This window comes from Gracilinanus agilis, chromosome 5, assembly GCF_016433145.1.
Source record: "Gracilinanus agilis isolate LMUSP501 chromosome 5, AgileGrace, whole genome shotgun sequence".
Taxonomy (NCBI): domain Eukaryota; kingdom Metazoa; phylum Chordata; class Mammalia; order Didelphimorphia; family Didelphidae; genus Gracilinanus; species Gracilinanus agilis.
The window spans coordinates 4,742,773-4,762,014 of record NC_058134.1 but is presented as its reverse complement, the minus strand read 5'-3'; the positions used below and the strand labels follow the sequence as shown (position 1 = coordinate 4,762,014).

The following is a 19,242-nucleotide window of genomic DNA, read 5'->3' as shown; positions in this document are numbered from 1 at the left end:
GTTGCTTGACTAGCTAGAAATAAGACCTATTTAATCTCAGCTTGGGCTTCTCTGAGCCTTAGTTCTCCCAGTTGTCAAATGGGGATAATGTACCTATTTTTGCATGCTTTTTATTTATTTATTTAAATTAATAGACTTTATTTTCAAGTATCTCTACCCTTCCATCTCCTTCCCACATAACAGAAGGAATCATCTGGGATATCTCTCTCTCTCTCTCTCTCTCTCTCTCTCTCTCTCTCTCTCTCTCTCTCTCTCTCTCTCTCTTCTCTCTCTTCTCTCTCTCTTTTACCCCCTAATTTAAAGACCTTCATTTTGACTGCCAAGAAGCTACACTTCAGTGAAGGGCATTAAGGAGAGAAATGGGAGTGGTTACTTGGGAAGGGCAATTTTTTGCATCCTTTAATATTGTTTGCCTTTAAATATATTTTTAGAGGTTGACAAGATCTTAGAGGTCATCTAGCACGACATACTCGCTGTAAGTGACTTGCCAAAGGTCAAACACCTTCAAGTAGGAGGGTGGTCATGCTCTTTTAGAAATGGTGATGTTTGATTTCTATGTTATTCCCAGTACTGGGGTTTAATTCTACTCTGGATCAAATTCAGAAATGTTTCTGTATAAAATATGGCCCCCTTCCCTGGGGAGTGGGAGGATGAGGGGGGATGAAACCTTCCATTCAAAGGCAAATAAAGTGCCAACTCACATAGATACTACTATTTTTGTTTTAGACACAAGCCAGAAAATTCCCAGGCATTGAGCCTTTTTCTCTTATGGCTTGAAAGTTGGACAAAATAAACTCATCCTGGAAGCTACAATTCCCAGGGAACCTTTGGGAAGGCTTTCAAGAAAGCTAATGACCCCTAAAGACAAAGTGGTTGCCTATAGCCTTTGGAAAAGCTCACAGTTGGTGCCAGTAACCAGAAGAAAAAATAACCCTGAGTGGGAATAGTGGAAAGAATGGTTAGAAAAGGGCAATTCCCATCCGGGGTAAAGGAGGTTCAACTGAATAGGGAATAAAATAACTCTAATCTAAAAAATCAGCTTTGAATAGCAGTGGGCCCAGAAACACGGAGATTCGGGAGGCTGGGGAATAATAATTACGTAATAAACCCATGTAAATGTTTGGTTGAGATAACAGCAAGCATTACATAGATCAAAGTCTATTGGATCAAGAGGTAATGAGGGAGCCACCATTCAAGGGAGATCAGGGAGCAGAGCTTCTTTATGTCCAACTCTGCCAGACTCCCCAAAGCTTCAGGGTTTTCACTGCAGTGGCTTATATGTCCTGGCCTCGCGTGATGTCTGTGGTCATACATGGGCCCACGTGGCCCCTCTGGACCTACCACTTCTGAAGAGAGAAGAACATATACATTTGTCTAGACCTCATTAGAACCAAGTTGAAGTCTTGGTCTGGGCACTATCTGGGAAAGTCCTTTATCATTTCTGTGCCTCTGTGTCCTTCCTTTTACATCATTATATGAAGAACCTGTGATTGATTGATCACAGGTCTCTCAGGCCAGCTATACATTCGGTTCCCCATATCTGTGGGGGTGAGGTCTAAGCCCTACCTCCGAGGCCTACCACGGATGGCCGAAACCACCGATATCAACAAACACTGGCATTTGGAGGGAATCCCACATTTTCTGTGTGTCTAGGAAGAAAGGATGCATCCTCTCCTAACAAAACACATGCATGGAGGGTACCCACCCTTTTTGTGCATGTATTTTCTCTGTATCTAGCACAGTGATTATGGGAAACCCTTTGATACAAAATTGAAATGATTCAGTCATAGCAAAATCGTGAGGTAATGTCATAAACATCCATGTGTTCTCTCTGCTCCTGCCCGTTGGCTTGGTGCTCTGGGGCCTCCCACCTCTCCACCCCCACAAGAGAAAGCGAGGGCAGAAGCTGGGAGGCAGGGACAGACTGCTGTGGAGACCTTCTATGGACCAGGAAATGAAACCAATGGTGAGCCTTTAGGGTTTCCCTGTCCCCCTGATTATCCACAGATAACGGAGACTTCCCAAAGCTGGTGGAACTGCAGATAAAAGGGGCCCTAATATATTGATATTCCATGTGTCTATGCCTTCTCAGTGGGGGACTCTTCTGGCTTCTGCCCACCTAGATTCTCCTGCACTTCTTTGCTGAGCTCATAGGAGTGCCTGGCTTCATGGGTTTATCACTTCATTGCCCATTGTTAGTTGTTGATATTATTAACCCCTCACCTTCCATCTTAGAATTAACACTGTCTATTTGTTCCAAGGTAGAAGAGCAATAAGGACTAGGCCTTGGAGTTTAAGCGACTTGCCCAGGGTCACACAGCTAGGAAGTATCTGAGGTCAGATTTGAATCTAGGACCTCCCATCTCTGGGCCTGACTATCCTCTGAGCCACCTAGCTGATCCCATTAGTAGTTGATTTTTAAGGGAACAGTTTGTCCAAGATCTCTATCTTTTGGCCACATCATGGTGTCTCCTTCATTAAAATGGAAGTTCCCAATAAGAGGAAATTTTTCCTTCTTTATATTTGTATCTGTAGCACCTAGCATAGGGCCAGGCAAAAAGGAGTCTTATAAACATCACTGGATTGAATGTTCTTCTCCTGCTTATTTGGTTCTGAATTAGTTCCTGCAAATGTTCCCACACACCACTGCATTCCTCATATTCATCACTTCTTATTGACCCTCCAACTTCTCTTCTCTTCATTTACCATCATTTTTTTCAGTCATTCATGCATCAATGGGCCCTTCTTTTACTTCAATTTCTTTGCTTCAACAAAGAGGGCTCCTATGCCTGTTTAGAAGTCAAGTCCATCTTCATTTCTCTCTTTTATTCCCTCAGGCATATGCCCAGTCATGCTTCCCAAGGCACGGACAGGGAAGTCATCTTTTTTAGCATAATTTCCAATTGATATCCAGAAGAAGTCTATTAAGAATGTGTCAATTTGCTTATTTTCCTGCAACTTCCCCAACAAGGACTACTTGCAGCTTTATCTTTGCCAATTTAAGGGGGCTAAAGGTAAAACTCTGCATTGTCTTATTCTGCATTTCTTTGACTAGCAATGATTTGGAAAACATTTTCATGTGGCCGTTTGTAGTTTCCAATTCCTCTTCTGAAAACTGTTCATTCTAATAAACCACTTATCTGTTAGGGAATGATGCCTCTTGGCATTATGTAGTTGGGTTATTTCATTTTCTGTTGTGGACAACAGACATTAATCAGTGCTATTTGATTCAGATCTTTTCCCAGTCTATATTTTCTCCTTGATTTCTGTAGTCATTGATTTTGTTCAAGAAAAATATTTTTTAAACAATTTAAGTTGTCAAAATTCTCCCTTTTATCTTTTCTGATCTCCACTAGCTATTATTTGGTTAAGAATTTCCTTTTCAATCCTCGTTATGAAAGATACTGGATTTCTTCCAATTCTAATTTATTTTATGGCATTTTCTTATTTGGTTTATGCATCTATTTTGAATTTATTATGGAATAATATAAAAACATTGGCCTGATCTAATTTTCTGACAACTTGCTATCCAGTTTTCCCAGCAATTCCTGCCCAATGGGTGACCTTCCTCCTGGAATTTGCATGCTTGGGTTTAGCTGATACTGAGCTTTCTATTTCTTTACTGACTGAAGTTTTCTCTTTCCACTACCTTCTGTTTCTTGCATTCTAAGGCTAATTCGCTGACTTGGGTTGTTTGTTGTTCTATTCACACCTAATTGTTTTGATGGCTACTGCCTTATAATAATTTGAGACCTGGTAATTCTAGGTTCCCTTTATATACATCCTTACACCTTATTTTCCCTTAGGTTTAAAATTTTTGTTCTTCTAGATAAATGTTGTTACTCTTTTTTCTCATTGTAGAAAGTATCCGCAGAGAAGTTTGAATGGCATAATATTAAATCAATAAACTAATAAAGGTAGTAATGCAATTTGGGTTGTATCAGCAAATCCCAACCATAACAACAGATACTTTTCATTTCACCCTTTATTTCTGTTAAAAAAAAAAAGGTATTTTGTAGTCGTGTTTCTGTAACTGTTGCATCTTGGTAGGTTAAGTTCTTTGTACAATTATCTCTTGAATGGAAATATCTCTTCTTATTTCTTCTTGCTTTTTGTTAATATTGTACAGAAATATTGATAATTTATGTATATATTTTATATCCTGCTACCTTACTGGAATTATTAACATTTTTATTAGTTCTTTGTTGATTCTTTGATGTTTTCTAAGTACAAAATCACATCATTTGCGTAATTGTGTGTTCTCTTTTCTAGTTTATCACTTTAATCCTATGTGTAATACTTTTGCAAAAGCTAGCATAGCTACTGCTATGTAAAATGGTAGTGAGTAGAGGGCTATTTCCCTTATTGGTACCTAGGGATCAGCTAGTATTTCTCCATTGTAAAAAAATAATGCACACACACATATTATGCTTCTGATATATGTTCTGATCATAATAAAAGAAGGGCCCTTCTGTGATATGTTCTCTAGGATTTTTAAACTAAATGAATTAGGAAGACCTTTTCCTCAAAGACTTTTTCTGAATCAGTATAATTTATAGTAACAAAATATTTAAATACCTTTACAATTCCCATCCTTCCATCCTTATTCATCAAAGGCAGAACTTCTTAACCACTTTCACGCTTAATAACTTTCCAATTTTGAATAGATCATTGGTGAAATATGTTATCCAAAGTTGAGTGTCTGTGGTGAATTCTGTTCTGGGCCTTTTTTCATTGTTGCTCCTGCCCTGTAGATTTTAGTGGTGTCCTCTGAACTCTCATTGTTTACTTATGGACATAGGATTTCCCAGCTGTGCCATCTTCAAATGTGAAAGAATGATTCCATTGATTTATTCACTATCATGCTGTTTATCTGATGAATACAATGTTTCTGACACAGATTTTGTGATTTCTCTGAATATTTCTATCCAGTTCTAGACCAGGCAGAAAGAAACTATTCCACGAGGCCTGGGTTACTCATGTTTCAATGCCTGTTTAAGCATGATCATGCTCCTCTCTAATATGCCTTCATTCTCTCTTGAGAGATGCATCTTTCTGATTAATTTTCTTCATTCTCTTGAAATGAAGATTCCCAGTGAATAATCTATACATAGGATCTCTTCAGTTTTCACCATTTTCCCTCAGTGACCAATTGTACATGGCATTAAGAGTTTTTTGTCCATCTCCTTTTTAATTCAATCAGGATAATAAGAAAACAAAGTTAATCAACACTGAAACTTCCATGAATTTTTTTCCTGCTTATCATCTCAAGGTTAAGTTTCTTTTTCAAAGTCTAAAGCCCCAGGGCACTAATTTGTCTTGACTTGAATGATAGGAGAATTTCCAGAGTATGTCTCTATGTATTTCTCACCCACCCCCAACATTCATATAACCTTAAAATAATTGAATTCTTTCTCTGAATATTAATTATTCGGATAATAGATTTGTGACTTCATTTTGATTTCTCATATAAAAAGTTACAGTAACTAACATGAAATAGTTACCATAATTCACTTAGAATAAGGTGCATCATTTGCTCTTTGTTGAGCACAGAGTAGGTGCTTAATGTTTGCTGCATTGCATTGAATTTGTTGCATTTCCATTTTCAGGTTTCTTGAGCATCACATCTTTCTACGTTACCTTAAAATGATTCTGACCCCATCTGATATACATGTTTTAGAAATAAGATATTGATTGTTTTTAGTATCTTTATTATTTAACAATGTCTGAGCATGAGTAGATAAGGAATGGAACCCATATTCTTCATTTAAAAAAATTCAGAAGCTAAAGCTTGTGATCAGTGGTCTTTGGTCCATATTTGCAACAGTAGCAGGATTGGAAGAATGGCCCTGTGCTTTCATTGATCAAAAGGACTCTGTGATAGGGAAACTCTCTTTGCTAAAGTGGGTTAGCAACTTCTCAGATTTGCCTAAAACCCTAAGAAGTTAAGTGACTTGCCTAGGGTCACACAGTATGTGTGAGGCAGAACTTGAATCCAGATCTAGCTGGCTCCAAGTATAGTTCTTTATCTGCCTCTCCCAAACTATCACAATAATAATAATGACTAGATTTTTGTAGTTTTTAGTTTTTTTAAATGTTCAGCTTACCTAATGCATTTAACAAATGATTCAAAGTTTCTAAATTATATTTTGTATAAATTTACAAGAAATAGATGAAAAATGAGTAACCTGAATCTTATTTTAATGTCTGGCTTTTCTCCCTTCCCCACCCCCACATTTGGGGTTTTCTTGGCAAAGATAAGTAGAGTTGTTTGTCATTTCTTCACCTCATTTTACATATGAGGACACTGAGACAAAGAAGGTTAAGTGACTTGCTCAGGGCTACACATCTAGTAAGTGTCTGGGGCCATATTTTAACCCAGAAAGATAAGTCTTTCTGACTCCAGGTCCAGCACTCTATCTACTCTACTACCTAGATACCACTATCTAACATTCTCAGAGAACTCATTGTTCTTTCTTTACTACATGGCTGAATATGCCCAAATCAAGATGAGCCTTTCTTTCAGTTACAAAAGTTTTGGGTCTTAGGTACTATCTAACATTTTTATGGGTAGACATAGGCATGCAGACCCATAGATGGACAGATAGACAGACAGATAGATAGATTCTTGGATTCCATGTCAGCTGATAGTTTCCAGCAATCTTCATAGCACACTGCAATAATCTTGTAGAGAGGTTCAAAACACTAGCATGTTTGGAGGACATTCTGCTTAGTGCAGTGATAACTGAGGGAGAAAGCCAGGCACGTTTGGCTATTCCATGTGATCCTGTAAATACTGAATGTTGGGGGAAATAATGAAGGGGCAGGATCACAGAAGGACAAATAAGGCCCTATCCTGGGTCTGGTATACATGTTGATGGTAGATGGCGAAGAGTGATAGAAGAGGGATGGATGGATGATGGAGGAGGGTGAGGGTGAAGGGTAAGGGTAAAGGTAAAGATGATTATTGGTGAAGAAGAAGGATGAGGTTGAAGGAGATGACCAGGGTGAAAGAGGATAATGAGGCTAATAGAAGAAGTGGAGGCTAAAAGGGAATAATTAGTGTGGTAGAGGAAAGGGATAAAGGAATTTTTTAATGACTCATAAAAATTCTCTGCTTACATAAGCTCACAGTTCAAAATGGCTCCAGAGGCCAATGAGTCCAACCAGCAGCTGAACAAGAATCGTCACTACAACATATTCAAAAGCAAAAGTGACTCCACTGAGATATTTTCTTCCTCTTCCCAGGCAGACCATTTCAGTATTTGGAGAGCTCCCATTGTTAAGGTGGTCCTTCTTCCATGTAACTTCAGTTTGCTTCTTCTTTTCTTTCTGCCCTTCTTGGGTCAAGCAGCACAAGTCTCATCCCTCTTCTAGGGGATAATCTTAAAACCTTTGAAATGAGCTATGATTACATGCATTCCCCCATGCTATGTTTGCCCTACTGAGCTCATTGAGGAGTTTGTGATGAACACAGTTTGGAAGCATTGAGATGTTTTTGTAACTATAGCTGCCACTATCTTAGCTAATCTTACTTAAAGTGGCAGGAAGTTATATTTCTGCCAACTCTTTTTCATGAAAGTGAATAATGGCATATTCTACTGATGGAGGGTGTGTTTATTGTAAGATAAGTTATAGGAGATTCTCTTCATGTCTCCTTGGATCCCTTTTTCTGACATGGCTATGATCCTGGGCTCTCCAAGACTAGGTTGGCTCATTGTCTAAGATGTCTTCCCAAGTCGGACAGCCTTTGAATACAGAGCCATAGATGAATTGGTCTTCTAGAGTAATGGAGAGAGTGATGAATATGCAGTCAAGGAGGCCGACCTTCAAATCTGGCCTTTGCCGTGTAATAGCTCGGTTACTTTGGCCAGGGCACTTCATTTACCTGGCTTTGGTGTTCTTATTGACAAAATGGGAATAATTGCAGCACCTCCCTTAACCCCAAAATACAATGTAAAGACCAATCTTCACCCTCTTCTGTCATTCAAGGACCTTCCCAGATCTAGTTAGAAAGGTCTGTCTCTAGAAGGATGACCAGCCTATAGTAGAGTGAAACAAGTCCTTGACTTTGGAATCAGAAGACTTGAATTTGAATCCTTGTACTCACACATCAAATCTGTATGCTCTTGGATACAACCTCTAACCTCTTGGTGCCTCAATGTCCTTATACTCAATAATGATAGTACCCTCCCTCCCAATCTACATTATGAAATAAGAAACCTTTGGAGTACTGTTAGAACCCAAATCACTGTGCCCATGCCAGTTATTTTAAGTAATGAATTCTGCCACAACTGTGACTCATGAAAGCCATCTACTCAGACAGGGAGGGACAGGGACTAATGCCCTGATGAGTCCTGGATCCTTGCAGCTATATTTTCACCCTATTCTGCTCTATCTGGCACCATGCTGAACTGTTGGTAACAATGAAAGAACTCAAGCTTTTGAAATATTTTTAGCTGCTAATGACCAGTGTCAGCAGTGATTAATTTATGAGCATTCATCTAAAAAGATGTTTTTCATTACCCTCAAAATTCTTGTTCCTATTGCTTACCTAATGAATTACAGGGTGCTTTCTGTCTTAGCAGAGCCCTTTGTGTCTGACTTTGGAATATGGCATTTCATGTGCACACATATGCCCATGGATTCACATGGATGGGACATTACCCAGAAGTCTGACCCAGTTGATATAATGAATATGATGATTTATTTGTTACATGTCAGAGAGAGATCGCAGGTGGACAGAGCAGAGGATTTGGGAACACTTTGTGGATTGGGATTTCACCATTGGGGAAGGGGAAGGAATCCTTTCCAGACAATAGTGATTGCAAATTTTCTAGGCCAGATGGTGCCACAAAGAATTGGAAGGGAGGAGGAGTTGGAGGGGGGGAATCAAAGATACAAGGCTGATTTTCTACCTATTTGATTATTCAAACAGAATCTGAATTATAAACAATTTAGCATCAATTGAATTACTGTACTGCAATGGAATAGCAAAAACCATTATTTCATAGCTGAGTCAGGTGTGAGAGGCACAAGAGTATGTTCAATTTACTCTGCTCTTTGTTAAATGACAGGAGGAGAGAGGTCATTCCTTACATCGGGGACAGCCAATAAAAATTCATACAGTCAAGAGAGGGAATGTCTTGTGGGAGGAACTGTAAGGAGGCCAGTGTCACTGATATCAGTGGGGAGAGGAGGAAGTCTTGAGAAGGCTGCAAAGGCAGGAAGCAGCCTGGTTAAGAAGGACTTTAAAAGTCAAATAGAGGGCTGATCCTGGAGGTAATAGGGAGTCACTGGAGTGACACAGGAATGAAGAGGGGTGACATAGTGAGACCTATTTAGAAAGAAGCTCATTTTGACAGTGGAATGGAGGATAAATTGGGATATTCCCCTGTGCAACACTGACTCTTTGATGGGAAAATCAGCCTCACTGTAAAGCAGAATTCTTTAAAAGCAGGGAATTGTCAGGGCTTATTTATTTGACACTTTGCATGGAGCACTGTGGCAGAGATGTGGGATGTCTGCATTTATGAAGTGCTGACTATATTCCAGCCCTCAGAGACCTGACCATCACGACAGCACTTTCTGAGTATAGTAACATTCGCTTAATATGGAAATGGTAAAAAAAATGTGTTCTCTAGTCATTATAAGAACTGGAGCAAATTGCTTGTTCTTTTTTTTTTTATCTGAAAAAATTTGATTCATGTTCTTTCTCTCTCCTCCTCCCACCCCTCTCCCTTAGCCAACGAGCAATTTAACTGAGTTTTACATGTGTCATTGATCAGAACCGATTTCCATATTATTAATATTTGCATTTGGGTGATGGTTTAGAATCTATATTCCCAATTATATCCCCATTGAACCATGTGATCAAGCAGTTGGTTTTTTTTTTCTGTGTTTCTGCTCCCACAGTTCTTTCTCTGGATGTGGATGGAGTTCTTTCTCAGAAGTCCCTCAGAAATGCCCTGAATCATTGCATTGCTGCTAGTAGAGAAGTCCATTACATTAAATTATACCACAGTCTATCCGTCTCTGTGTACAATGTTTTTCTGGTTCTGCTCCTTTCACTCTGCATCAGTTCCTGGAGGTCTTTCCAGTTCACATGGAATTCCTCCAGTTCATTATTCCTTTGAGCACAATAGTATTCCATCACCAACATACACAATTTGTTCAGCCATTCCCCAGTCGAAGGACATCCGCTCATTTTCCAATTTTTTGCCTCCACAAAGAGTTGGCTATAAATATTTTTGTACAAGTCTTTTCCCCTATGATCTCTTTGGGGTACAAACCCAAAAGTGGTATGGCTGGATCAAAGGGCAGGTATTCTTTTAGCACCCTTCGGGCATAGTTCCAAATTGCCTTTTAGAATGGCTGGATTAATTTCCAACTCCTTCAGCAATGCATTAGTTTCCCAAATTTGCCACACCCCCTGCAACATTTATTACTTTCCTTTGCTGTCATTTTAGCCAGTCTGCTAGGTGTGAGGTGGTACCTCAGAGTTGTTTTGATTTGCTTTTCTCTAATTATAAGAGATTTAAATTGCTTGTTCTTTGGCTGGGCTAAACTTCATTTGCAGAAGATAGCATCACTTCCTTCAAATTGTTGTAGAATTTCCTGTATTTCATTAGCATGAATTTTAGTGAATGTCTTATTTTACAAATGAGGAAACTGAGGCCCATCACAATTAAATAATTTGCTCAGAGATAATAGCAGTAAGGGATAAAACCATGATCTAGACTTAAGTTCTCTCTTTCCTGAATTTGAGCTCTCTCCCTCCATTGTTCTGGGATATCTGCTTCTGCCCTTTTCCATCATTTATTCTGATAGGAGCAAGAAAACACTTCCCTTTCCTTGGAAATCCTGCAGATATTTGTAACCATCACCATGCTTAGCAGACATCCTTGCGTGGTATAGTAGATAAAGTGTCCAGCCTGGAGTCAGGAAGTCATTTTCCTAAGTTCAAATCTGGCTTCAGACACTTACTATCTGGGTGACCTTGGACAAGTTGTTTCACCCTGTTTGCCTCAGTTTCCTCATCTGTAAAATGATCTGAAGAAAGAAATGTGAAGCCACCCCAGTATATTTGCCAAGACAATCCTGAATGGGGTTACAAACAGTCAGACTTGACAGAAAAGTGACCAAACAATAATTAGTAGCCATATAAGTCATTACCTAGCAAAATGATTCCACTTTTAATTCTATTTTGCTTTGCTCATACGCTAATCCTCCCATCATGCTAAATGTCCTTCCTTCCATGCCCTTGGTTTTCTCTAGTTTTCTAGTAAAACAGGACCCTTGCATCAAATAATTGTAACTAAAAATAGTCTTCAGAGTCCACAGGGAAAGTCTGACATTCCAATGGTCTTTGAAGGCCCTGGGACATCCTGGCATATGGTACCTTAGCAAACACCAGTTACGCTCTGTGTATTCAGAGGTGGAACAAAACCAAGCTTCTTTTGGTCCTCCCTCCATTCATCTGTGCTCTGAAGTCAAAGCAATTTGGTTTGGTTTAGATTAGAGCAATGTTGGATTGGGAACATGGGAAGTCTGTTAAATCTCAGGGTCCTCTTCAAAGGCTGGGCCACCAGCATAACCAAATGCCTTAAATTTGAGGAAGGATTCTATTGGAATCTATGAGTAAGTTCTGTCCACCAGCCACATAGATATGCCCGTCTTCATAATATCTACTATGCTATTCAGTGTGGCTATTTTGTTCTAGCTTAGTCTTAGGAAAAAAAGTCATCTCTGCATATGAATCTTGAGTTTCTCTCTTCTCTGGAAATGCCAACTAGGGAGTCTGATATATTGACCAAGATCCTAGATCTGAAATGTACCTTAGAGGCCATCGGAACTAGCTCATTATACAGATGAGGAAACCGAGGTTCAGGAAGGTCAAATTACTTGCCCAAGTTCACATAGCTAATCAATACCGGAGGTGATATATGAATGCAGGCCTTCTGATTCTAGGGCTCCTGGTCTTTCACTGTTCCAGATGGCTGATAACAACTCTTCCTTCTACCTTTAGATAATTACCTTTGGATATATAACTTCTTATGACTTATTTAGCACATCCTTCCTTTGCTAGCCACCTGGAGTCCTCATTTGAATAGGCAGATACCGTGGTCAATAAATAGTGCCTTGTCTCTGTTCATGCCTCCAAGTTATGGAGTCCTGCCCTCCTTTACAAACGCCCTTATTCTCTAGTTTATTTTCCCACCAGTGGTCATCCACAATAAATTTGTATAATTACCTCCATTTATAGATGTGACTCTTGCTGAAGTCAACAACATTTTTGGCTTCTGTAATTGCTTTGGGCTTGCCAGCACTGAAAATGTCTCACAGGACAAGGGCTGATGATGATTTTTGGGAAACGATATCAACGACCTTTGCAGCTATTTGTCTGACCCTGAGCTAAGTTACAGAATCACAAGATCTTAGAGTTTGAAAGGACCCCAGTGCTCAGCTAGACTGACTTTGGTCCCATGGATAAGAATGTACCTGACAATTCACCGGCTGATCTTTGCTTAATGACCTTCAGTGTTGGAGAACCCACCACCTTTTAGAGCAGCCCAGAAAACAAAAAGTGAGGAAGATTTTTATCACATCTTTCATAAATCTCCTTCCTTGCACTTGAACCTCCCCGCTCCATTATTCCTAATTATATCCCTTGGAACCAAGCAAATTAAGTCTAGTTCCTCTTTCCTCTGACTCTTTCCAAGTCTTCTTTTCTCGAATCTAAACTTTCTAATTTCTTTAAGATTATAATCATATGAAATGATCTCAAGGGTCCTCACCATCCTAGTCTTGAGGCCAATGGACTAGGATTAGGGTAGTGGAGGCCTAGGAAATTTGGAGGGGAAGCTTTGTGGCGCAGGGGAAAGTCCCTTGGACTTGGAATCAGAAGAATCTAATACCACTTCTGTCTCTTACTAATCATGTGACTTTGGACCAATTACTGCAACTCGCTGTGCCTCAGTTTCTTCAGCTATAAAATGAGACCATTTCATTACATGGTCTCAGAGGCCCCTTTCAGATGTAATTATATGATCTCATGATTCCATGAACATCAGTGTTCCCAGAATTCAAGATAAAATCTACCATATATACCCTGGAAAACCTTGGCTCACTCAAAGGAACAGATTGGAATCACATGTGCTTTCATCCTTCTAGAAGTGTTCAAATAATTTTTCAAACTGATCTTTCATCCTTGAACCCATTCCTTAGTCAACATATGAAGATTCTGGTGAGATAGGAAAGCAGAGAACAGGAAAGAGATGGAAAGAGAGATTAAGACCACTATGATCATTCCAAGGTATCACACACTGGAGAAATATCTGTGTTTGCCATTCCACAATCATCTCTGTTTGCTACAATCCCAGGACTTAGAGATGCTAGTGAGATACAGAGATATATAGGCTGGTGAACATACAAGTTCAGTGGATTTATAGTTTAATCCAATTTCACATTTTGTTTAAATTGCTCTTTCCAGAAGTATAAGGATGAAGAACAAAGAGGGACAATAATAGCTTAAGAGGCTGCATGATCAAGAGGAGTGTTTGGCTTTATTTTAATTTTTAAGCTGAGGGGAGACCCAGGCATGTTTGTAGCCTAAGATGAAGACTCCAGGAAAGAGGCAGAAGGTAGCTAGCTGTAGTAGAGGAGAGAAGAGAATCAAATAATCACCCTCAGTGATGATTAATGGGTTGATGGCCAACTTGGGGGAGGGCTTCCTGTAGCATGACAAAGGGCACTGGCCTTGGCCTCCCTATCTAAAAGTTTTATCAATGAATTATGGAATACTTATCAGATTTGGGGACAGCAGAAACCCAGGGGGGAAGGAAGAGGGCAGATGAGAGAATTGAGACATAGCTCAAGTCTCAAAGTTATCTGGCCTTATCTTGGTACATCTAATTTTCAAAAATTTATCTTCATCTGGAGTGAAGAACCAATTTTTTTAAAGAGAGAATTTAGTGGAACCACATGTTCACTTTGAGCTAGATTCTAAAAAATTCATTTCACAAGTGCCAAATGGGAATGAGCTGACAACAATTGCTTAAAAAGACCTGTGGCTATTGATTGGCATAAGTACAGTGGAGATGAAAGCCTTAGACTGGTTTAAGAGATAATGTCCATATCAAGGGATGACATTTTCCTTCTATGCTCTGTGATGGACAGTTCTGGTCTCCAGATTTAAGAGATATATTTATAACCTTGAATATACCTAGAAGACACTTTGCAGTCTGAAGGGTAATCTGGAAATTGTAGCCTCTGAAGACTGGCTGAATAATCCTTAATGATATTTACCCCAAAGCAGAGAAAATCTCAGAAAAGAAACAGAACAGATAACTTAATCTAGGTATTCACAGGGTCTTCACATGGAAGAGGATATATACTAATAGTGTCTACACAATCAGAGAGCCCAGCTAGGACCAATGAATGGAAATGGCAGAGAAACAGATTTCATCTCAATACCAAGAAAAGCACTCTAAGTTTACACTTATGTGAACTGAATTATTATGACTGATTATGATTAGCCATGAATTTCCAGGATTCTTCAGGAAGCATTTAAGGAAAGTCTGAGCTTCTGGTCAGGAATGTAGCAGAATACATTCCTACGTTCAATGAAAGCTTGGATTAGGCCACTTCTAAGGTCCCACGGAACCCAAGATTCTATGGTTTAAACAGCTACAGATTGCAATAAAAGCCCTATCTAGGGCTTTCTCCATGTGTTTGATTGTTTGTAGAGGCATCTGTGAGAGAAAGCAAATTGATGAAACTTATGTGGCACAGGGAATAGAGTACCCAGCTGGGAGCTAGGAAGATCTGAGTTCAGTCCAGACTCAGATACTTAGTAGCTCTGTGACCCTGGTAAGATGCTTAACTTATATTTGTCTCAGTTTCCTGATCTGTAAAATGGAGGTAATAATGGTCCCTACCTCTCAGAGTAGTGATCCAATGGTCAAATGAAATAAAATGCTTACCACAGCTGTCAGTGCTATTGGAGTAAAATATACCTTTATACCCTACAGCTAGTGAATCAGTAGCGTCATCTTCTAATCTGAGTTGGACAGGATCTCAGAGGGTCTCTGGTTTATAGTATGCCTGAAAAGAAACCCTTGCTTATCCCCATTCACTGGGCATTCAGACTCTGCTTGAAGACATCAAGTAGTGGAGAACTCATTATTCCTAAAGGCAGCTCATTCCACTTTGGTGAGGTTCTGAATTTGGGGAAATTCTTTATGACATTTAAACAATTGAAATTTCTGTGACTTTCACCCATTCTCACTAATTTTGTCTTCTGAGAGCAGAAGTCTCATCACTCTTCCATAGGGTAACCTTAAATGGTTAAAGTCAGCTCCCAGATTTCTCTTTTCTAGGCTAAAGATCTCCTATTCTTTGTGATTACATGGTCTCTAGCATCCTAACTGGCTTGGCTCACCTCTCCACCCATCCATCCAATTATTTATTTATTTATCTGTCTGGTTGCTAGTTTATTTATTTATTTGTTCATTCATTCATTCATTTTATTTTTTGAATATTTTTCCATGGTTATATGATTCATGTTCTTTCCCTCCCCCCACCCAGACTCTGCTCCCCACCCATAGCCGATGAGCAATTCCACTGGATTTTATATGTATCATTGATCAAGACCTATTTCCATATTATTGATAGTTGCACTGGAGTGGTCATTTAGAGTCTACATTCCCAATAATATCCCCATCAAATCATGTGTTCAAGCAGTTGTTTTCCTCTGTGTTTCTGCTCCCACAGTTCTTTCTCTGGATGTGGATAGTGTTCTTTCTCCTAAGTCCCTCAGAATTGTCCTGGATCATTGCATTGCTAGTAGTAGAGAAGTCCATTATGTTCAACTGTGCCACAGTGTATCTGTCTCTGTGTACAATGTTCTTCTGGTTCTGCTCCTTTCACTTTGCATCAATTCCTGGAGTCTTTCCAGTTCACATGGAATTCCTCCAGTTCATTATTCCTTTGAGCACAATAGTACTCCATCACCAGCAGATACCACAATTTGTTCAGCCATTCCCCAATCAAAGGGCATCCCCTCATTTTCCAATGTTTTGCCCCCACAGAGAGTGCAGCTATAAATATTTTTGTACAAGTCTTTTTCCTTATGATCTCTTTGGGGTACAAACCCAGAAGTGGTATGGCTGGATCAAAGGGCAGACTGTTTTAGAACCCTTTGGACACAGTTCCAAATTTTGGCTCACCTTTTTTTTTATCTTTTCAAACATTTTATAAAAGTCATGCTATGATCTGGGGTCTAGACTTGATTCTTCAGCCATAAAAGAAAGCTCTCCTCTTCATGGGACACACACATCCTTTTATTTATTTATGCATAAATTACTTTTTTGTCTTTTTCTCCTGAGTTTATATTATTTTATTTCTGGGTCAAAAAAAAAAAGAAACCTATGAAATTTGAAAGCAAAAGTATTGAGAGACAGTCTACAGAAATTCTAAATTTTTTGCGTATTTCTCTGCCCGTAATGATGTTGATGTGTCCCATTGCATCTGTCCATCTTTGTCATCTTCAGCCCAATCATTTCACCCTTCCCATGTGTTTCCTTGGGTTGGTTGTTTGGGCTAACATACTCCAGTCTCATGACATGGTTCCCCTCATATCTTCTCTGCCTGCATCCTTTCTGGAAGGTAGTAGGAAGTAGAGGAAAATTAGAGAGCCCAGCTCTTTGCATGTATATGTTCAGTTCCCGCAAGAGCTGTATTCTGTTGGCCTCTTTCATTGTATGAACCTTCAGCTGTTCCTTCTCATCACTGGCACATCAACCAGCTAGAAGAAAGATGAGAGACTGAGTGGCATTCGAATCCGAATGGACGGCAGGGTAGGAATTTTTGAAAATGTTGTTTACTCCATCTTTCTAAACTCAAATAGTGTCTTGATAGCTATTGTTTCCATCATAGTAATTGTCTGGGCAGATCATCCCTCCCTTTTAGTGTCAATATAATATCGGCTCCTCCTTGGCTATTCCTCATCTCTCATCTTGCTGGCAGAGTGGCTGACAGATCGATGTTGTCATTTTCTTTTGAGGGCCCCCATATAATCATGGAGTCCCAGGGATAGAGTTAGCTGCCCCCATGGATGTAATCACGGCATAGAGAATATCATAAAATGCAGAGGGCGCAAGTTTGCTGGATGTGATCTGCCGTCTTTGTGACTTCATTATTACTTACAAAGCAAGTGCTCCTCTGAGCCTCAGTCCAGAGTGGCGGCCACATTCTTCTTCGGCCTTTGCTTTCACAGTTCTTACTTTCTTGATTCTATGAGTGTCCTAGTAAAGGAAACAAAAGGAGAGCTTCCAAGAAGCAAGGTTGTGACCTCCCAGGTCTATTTTTACCCACTGCACAGAGTAAGAGCTTCATAAAAGGTAGCTGGTGGCACAGTGGATGTTGGACCCGGCAGCAGAAGATCTGAATTCAGATCTGACTTCAGAAACGTACTAGCTATCGAGCCTGGGAAAATCATTCAACCTGCCTGTCTCAGTTTCCTCTTCTAGCAAATTGCTTGTTGACTTTGCTGACAGTGGGGGAAGTGAATTCATCTCGTCCATATATGGGCATTCCAGATCATTTCTTTTTTCATTTCATACCTTAAATTGTGCTCTCTCTCTTTTTTTTTTAATCATTTGTTCGTCTCACGCTCATTGAAAAGCAGGGGGTTCACTGAGCAAATCAGTCAAAGAAGGCCACTCCATGTAAAGTGAGCTCGAGATGCTTGGCCTTGGGGCACTGGTCAGGTAAGAACTCACCCCAGTTATTTACAGGCATGAACAAGGTCCAGCCACTTCCTCGAATCAATGAACCATTTCTGCTAGGGGTAACGGGCTGTCTTTTGTGACGGGGAAGGTCTTGGTGAGGCTCTGGGGAGCTGTTCGGGAATGAGAAGCTGGTTGAGAAATAAGTAAAGCAACTGGGATGCCATCAACCAGCTAGCTAGAATGGGCAGCCCAAGAGGAAAAGGCAGCGGGGAAAGAGAAGGCAAAGGGACTGAGGGTAGAAGAGAGAAAGATCAGGGAAGGCATCCAGCCCTCCAGCATCTGTTGGGGGAGGGCCCCGGTGATGCCTCCAAGGGCGCCCCACTTACTACTGTGAAGGCGTGTGTAACAAAAGGCCTGCTCCTTCCCCAGCTTCCCCCATGGGGTCTGTTAGGAGCCACTAGAACATCCTCCACTCTTACCAGTGGAGTATCGCTCTTATCACTCCCCCCTTCCCTCCCCCCAGGGTGCGCCAGAGATAAATGGGAACAGAAAGGCACAGAGCTGGGCTGCTTTGCTTCCTTTCCCTCCCTCTCTCCCTCCCTCCCTCCCTCCTGTTTGCCGTTTGACTCCTGAAATCCTGGATCCAAAGATCATCCGCGGGGAGGGAAGGCATCCTCAACTAGTGGCAGCCCCGCTTATAAATGAAGAAACTGAGTCTCGGGACGTGCCACGTCTCTGATCTTAGCGAGGAAGCAGCCAGGGTTGCCGCCGTGCCCAGGTCTGCTAGTCTTTGTCCCATTCCAGCTCTTCCCTCCCAAAGCCCCGTTACTGAGGCTTGCTTTGCTTTGCTTTGCTTTGGGGGCATTAGAGGCAGGCATTTGGCCGATGGGAGCCTCTCCGTGGGCCAGTGAAGGCCGTGTTTTAGAGGCCAGCATAAGGCCGGAGCAAGAAGGAACCAACTCTCCAACTGGCCTTTGTTGGGCGACTGGAGGCCCACGCCGGCCCCCGGGGGACAAGTCTAACAGGGCATCCAGCCGCGCAGCATTCTAGTCCGTGCGCGAGCTCACGGAAGCCCCCGCGCGCCGTCCCGGCTCTCTCCCCACCCCCTCCCGGGCCGGGCCTCACAGATGGAATAAATGGGGCCGCGCCTCCCCGGGGTTTTCAACAATTCACCGACTTCCTTCGGAAACTGGGGCCGCATCATTGACTCGCTCGCCTAAGTGCCCGCTACACTGAACTGATAGCTTTGCTTCCAGGCTCTTTATGGACTGTTAATCACCAAAGCAGAGCCTGTAATGGACAGCAAATATTTACTGGGCCGCCTTCCTCCGTGTACCCAGCTGCACTGCTTGGCCATTGTAGATGCGCGCCCGCCCGTAGCCCAGAGCCCATCACCCAGAGGGCAAAGGCAGCTTCTTCGGAGCAGCTTCGCTCTTTGCAGAAGTGAAATAGGGGGGCGGGGCAGGCAGGGAGCAGGAACTCTTCTCCCCACGCTTTGCTTGTTGGTAAT

The 19,242-nt window shown here is 41.0% G+C and overlaps 1 protein-coding gene across 1 annotated transcript in view; it reads right to left on the bottom strand.

The window, feature by feature from the left end:
* The window catches only part of LOC123249707 (G patch domain-containing protein 4-like), a 49,606-nt gene extending 30,673 nt beyond the window's left edge, over positions 1-18,933 (bottom strand). The window contains 2 exon segments of the mRNA XM_044678841.1: positions 17,797-17,902; positions 18,800-18,933. Coding sequence (XP_044534776.1) covers positions 17,797-17,902; positions 18,800-18,933 — 240 coding nt within the window.
* Between the last annotated feature and the right edge of the window lie 309 nt (positions 18,934-19,242).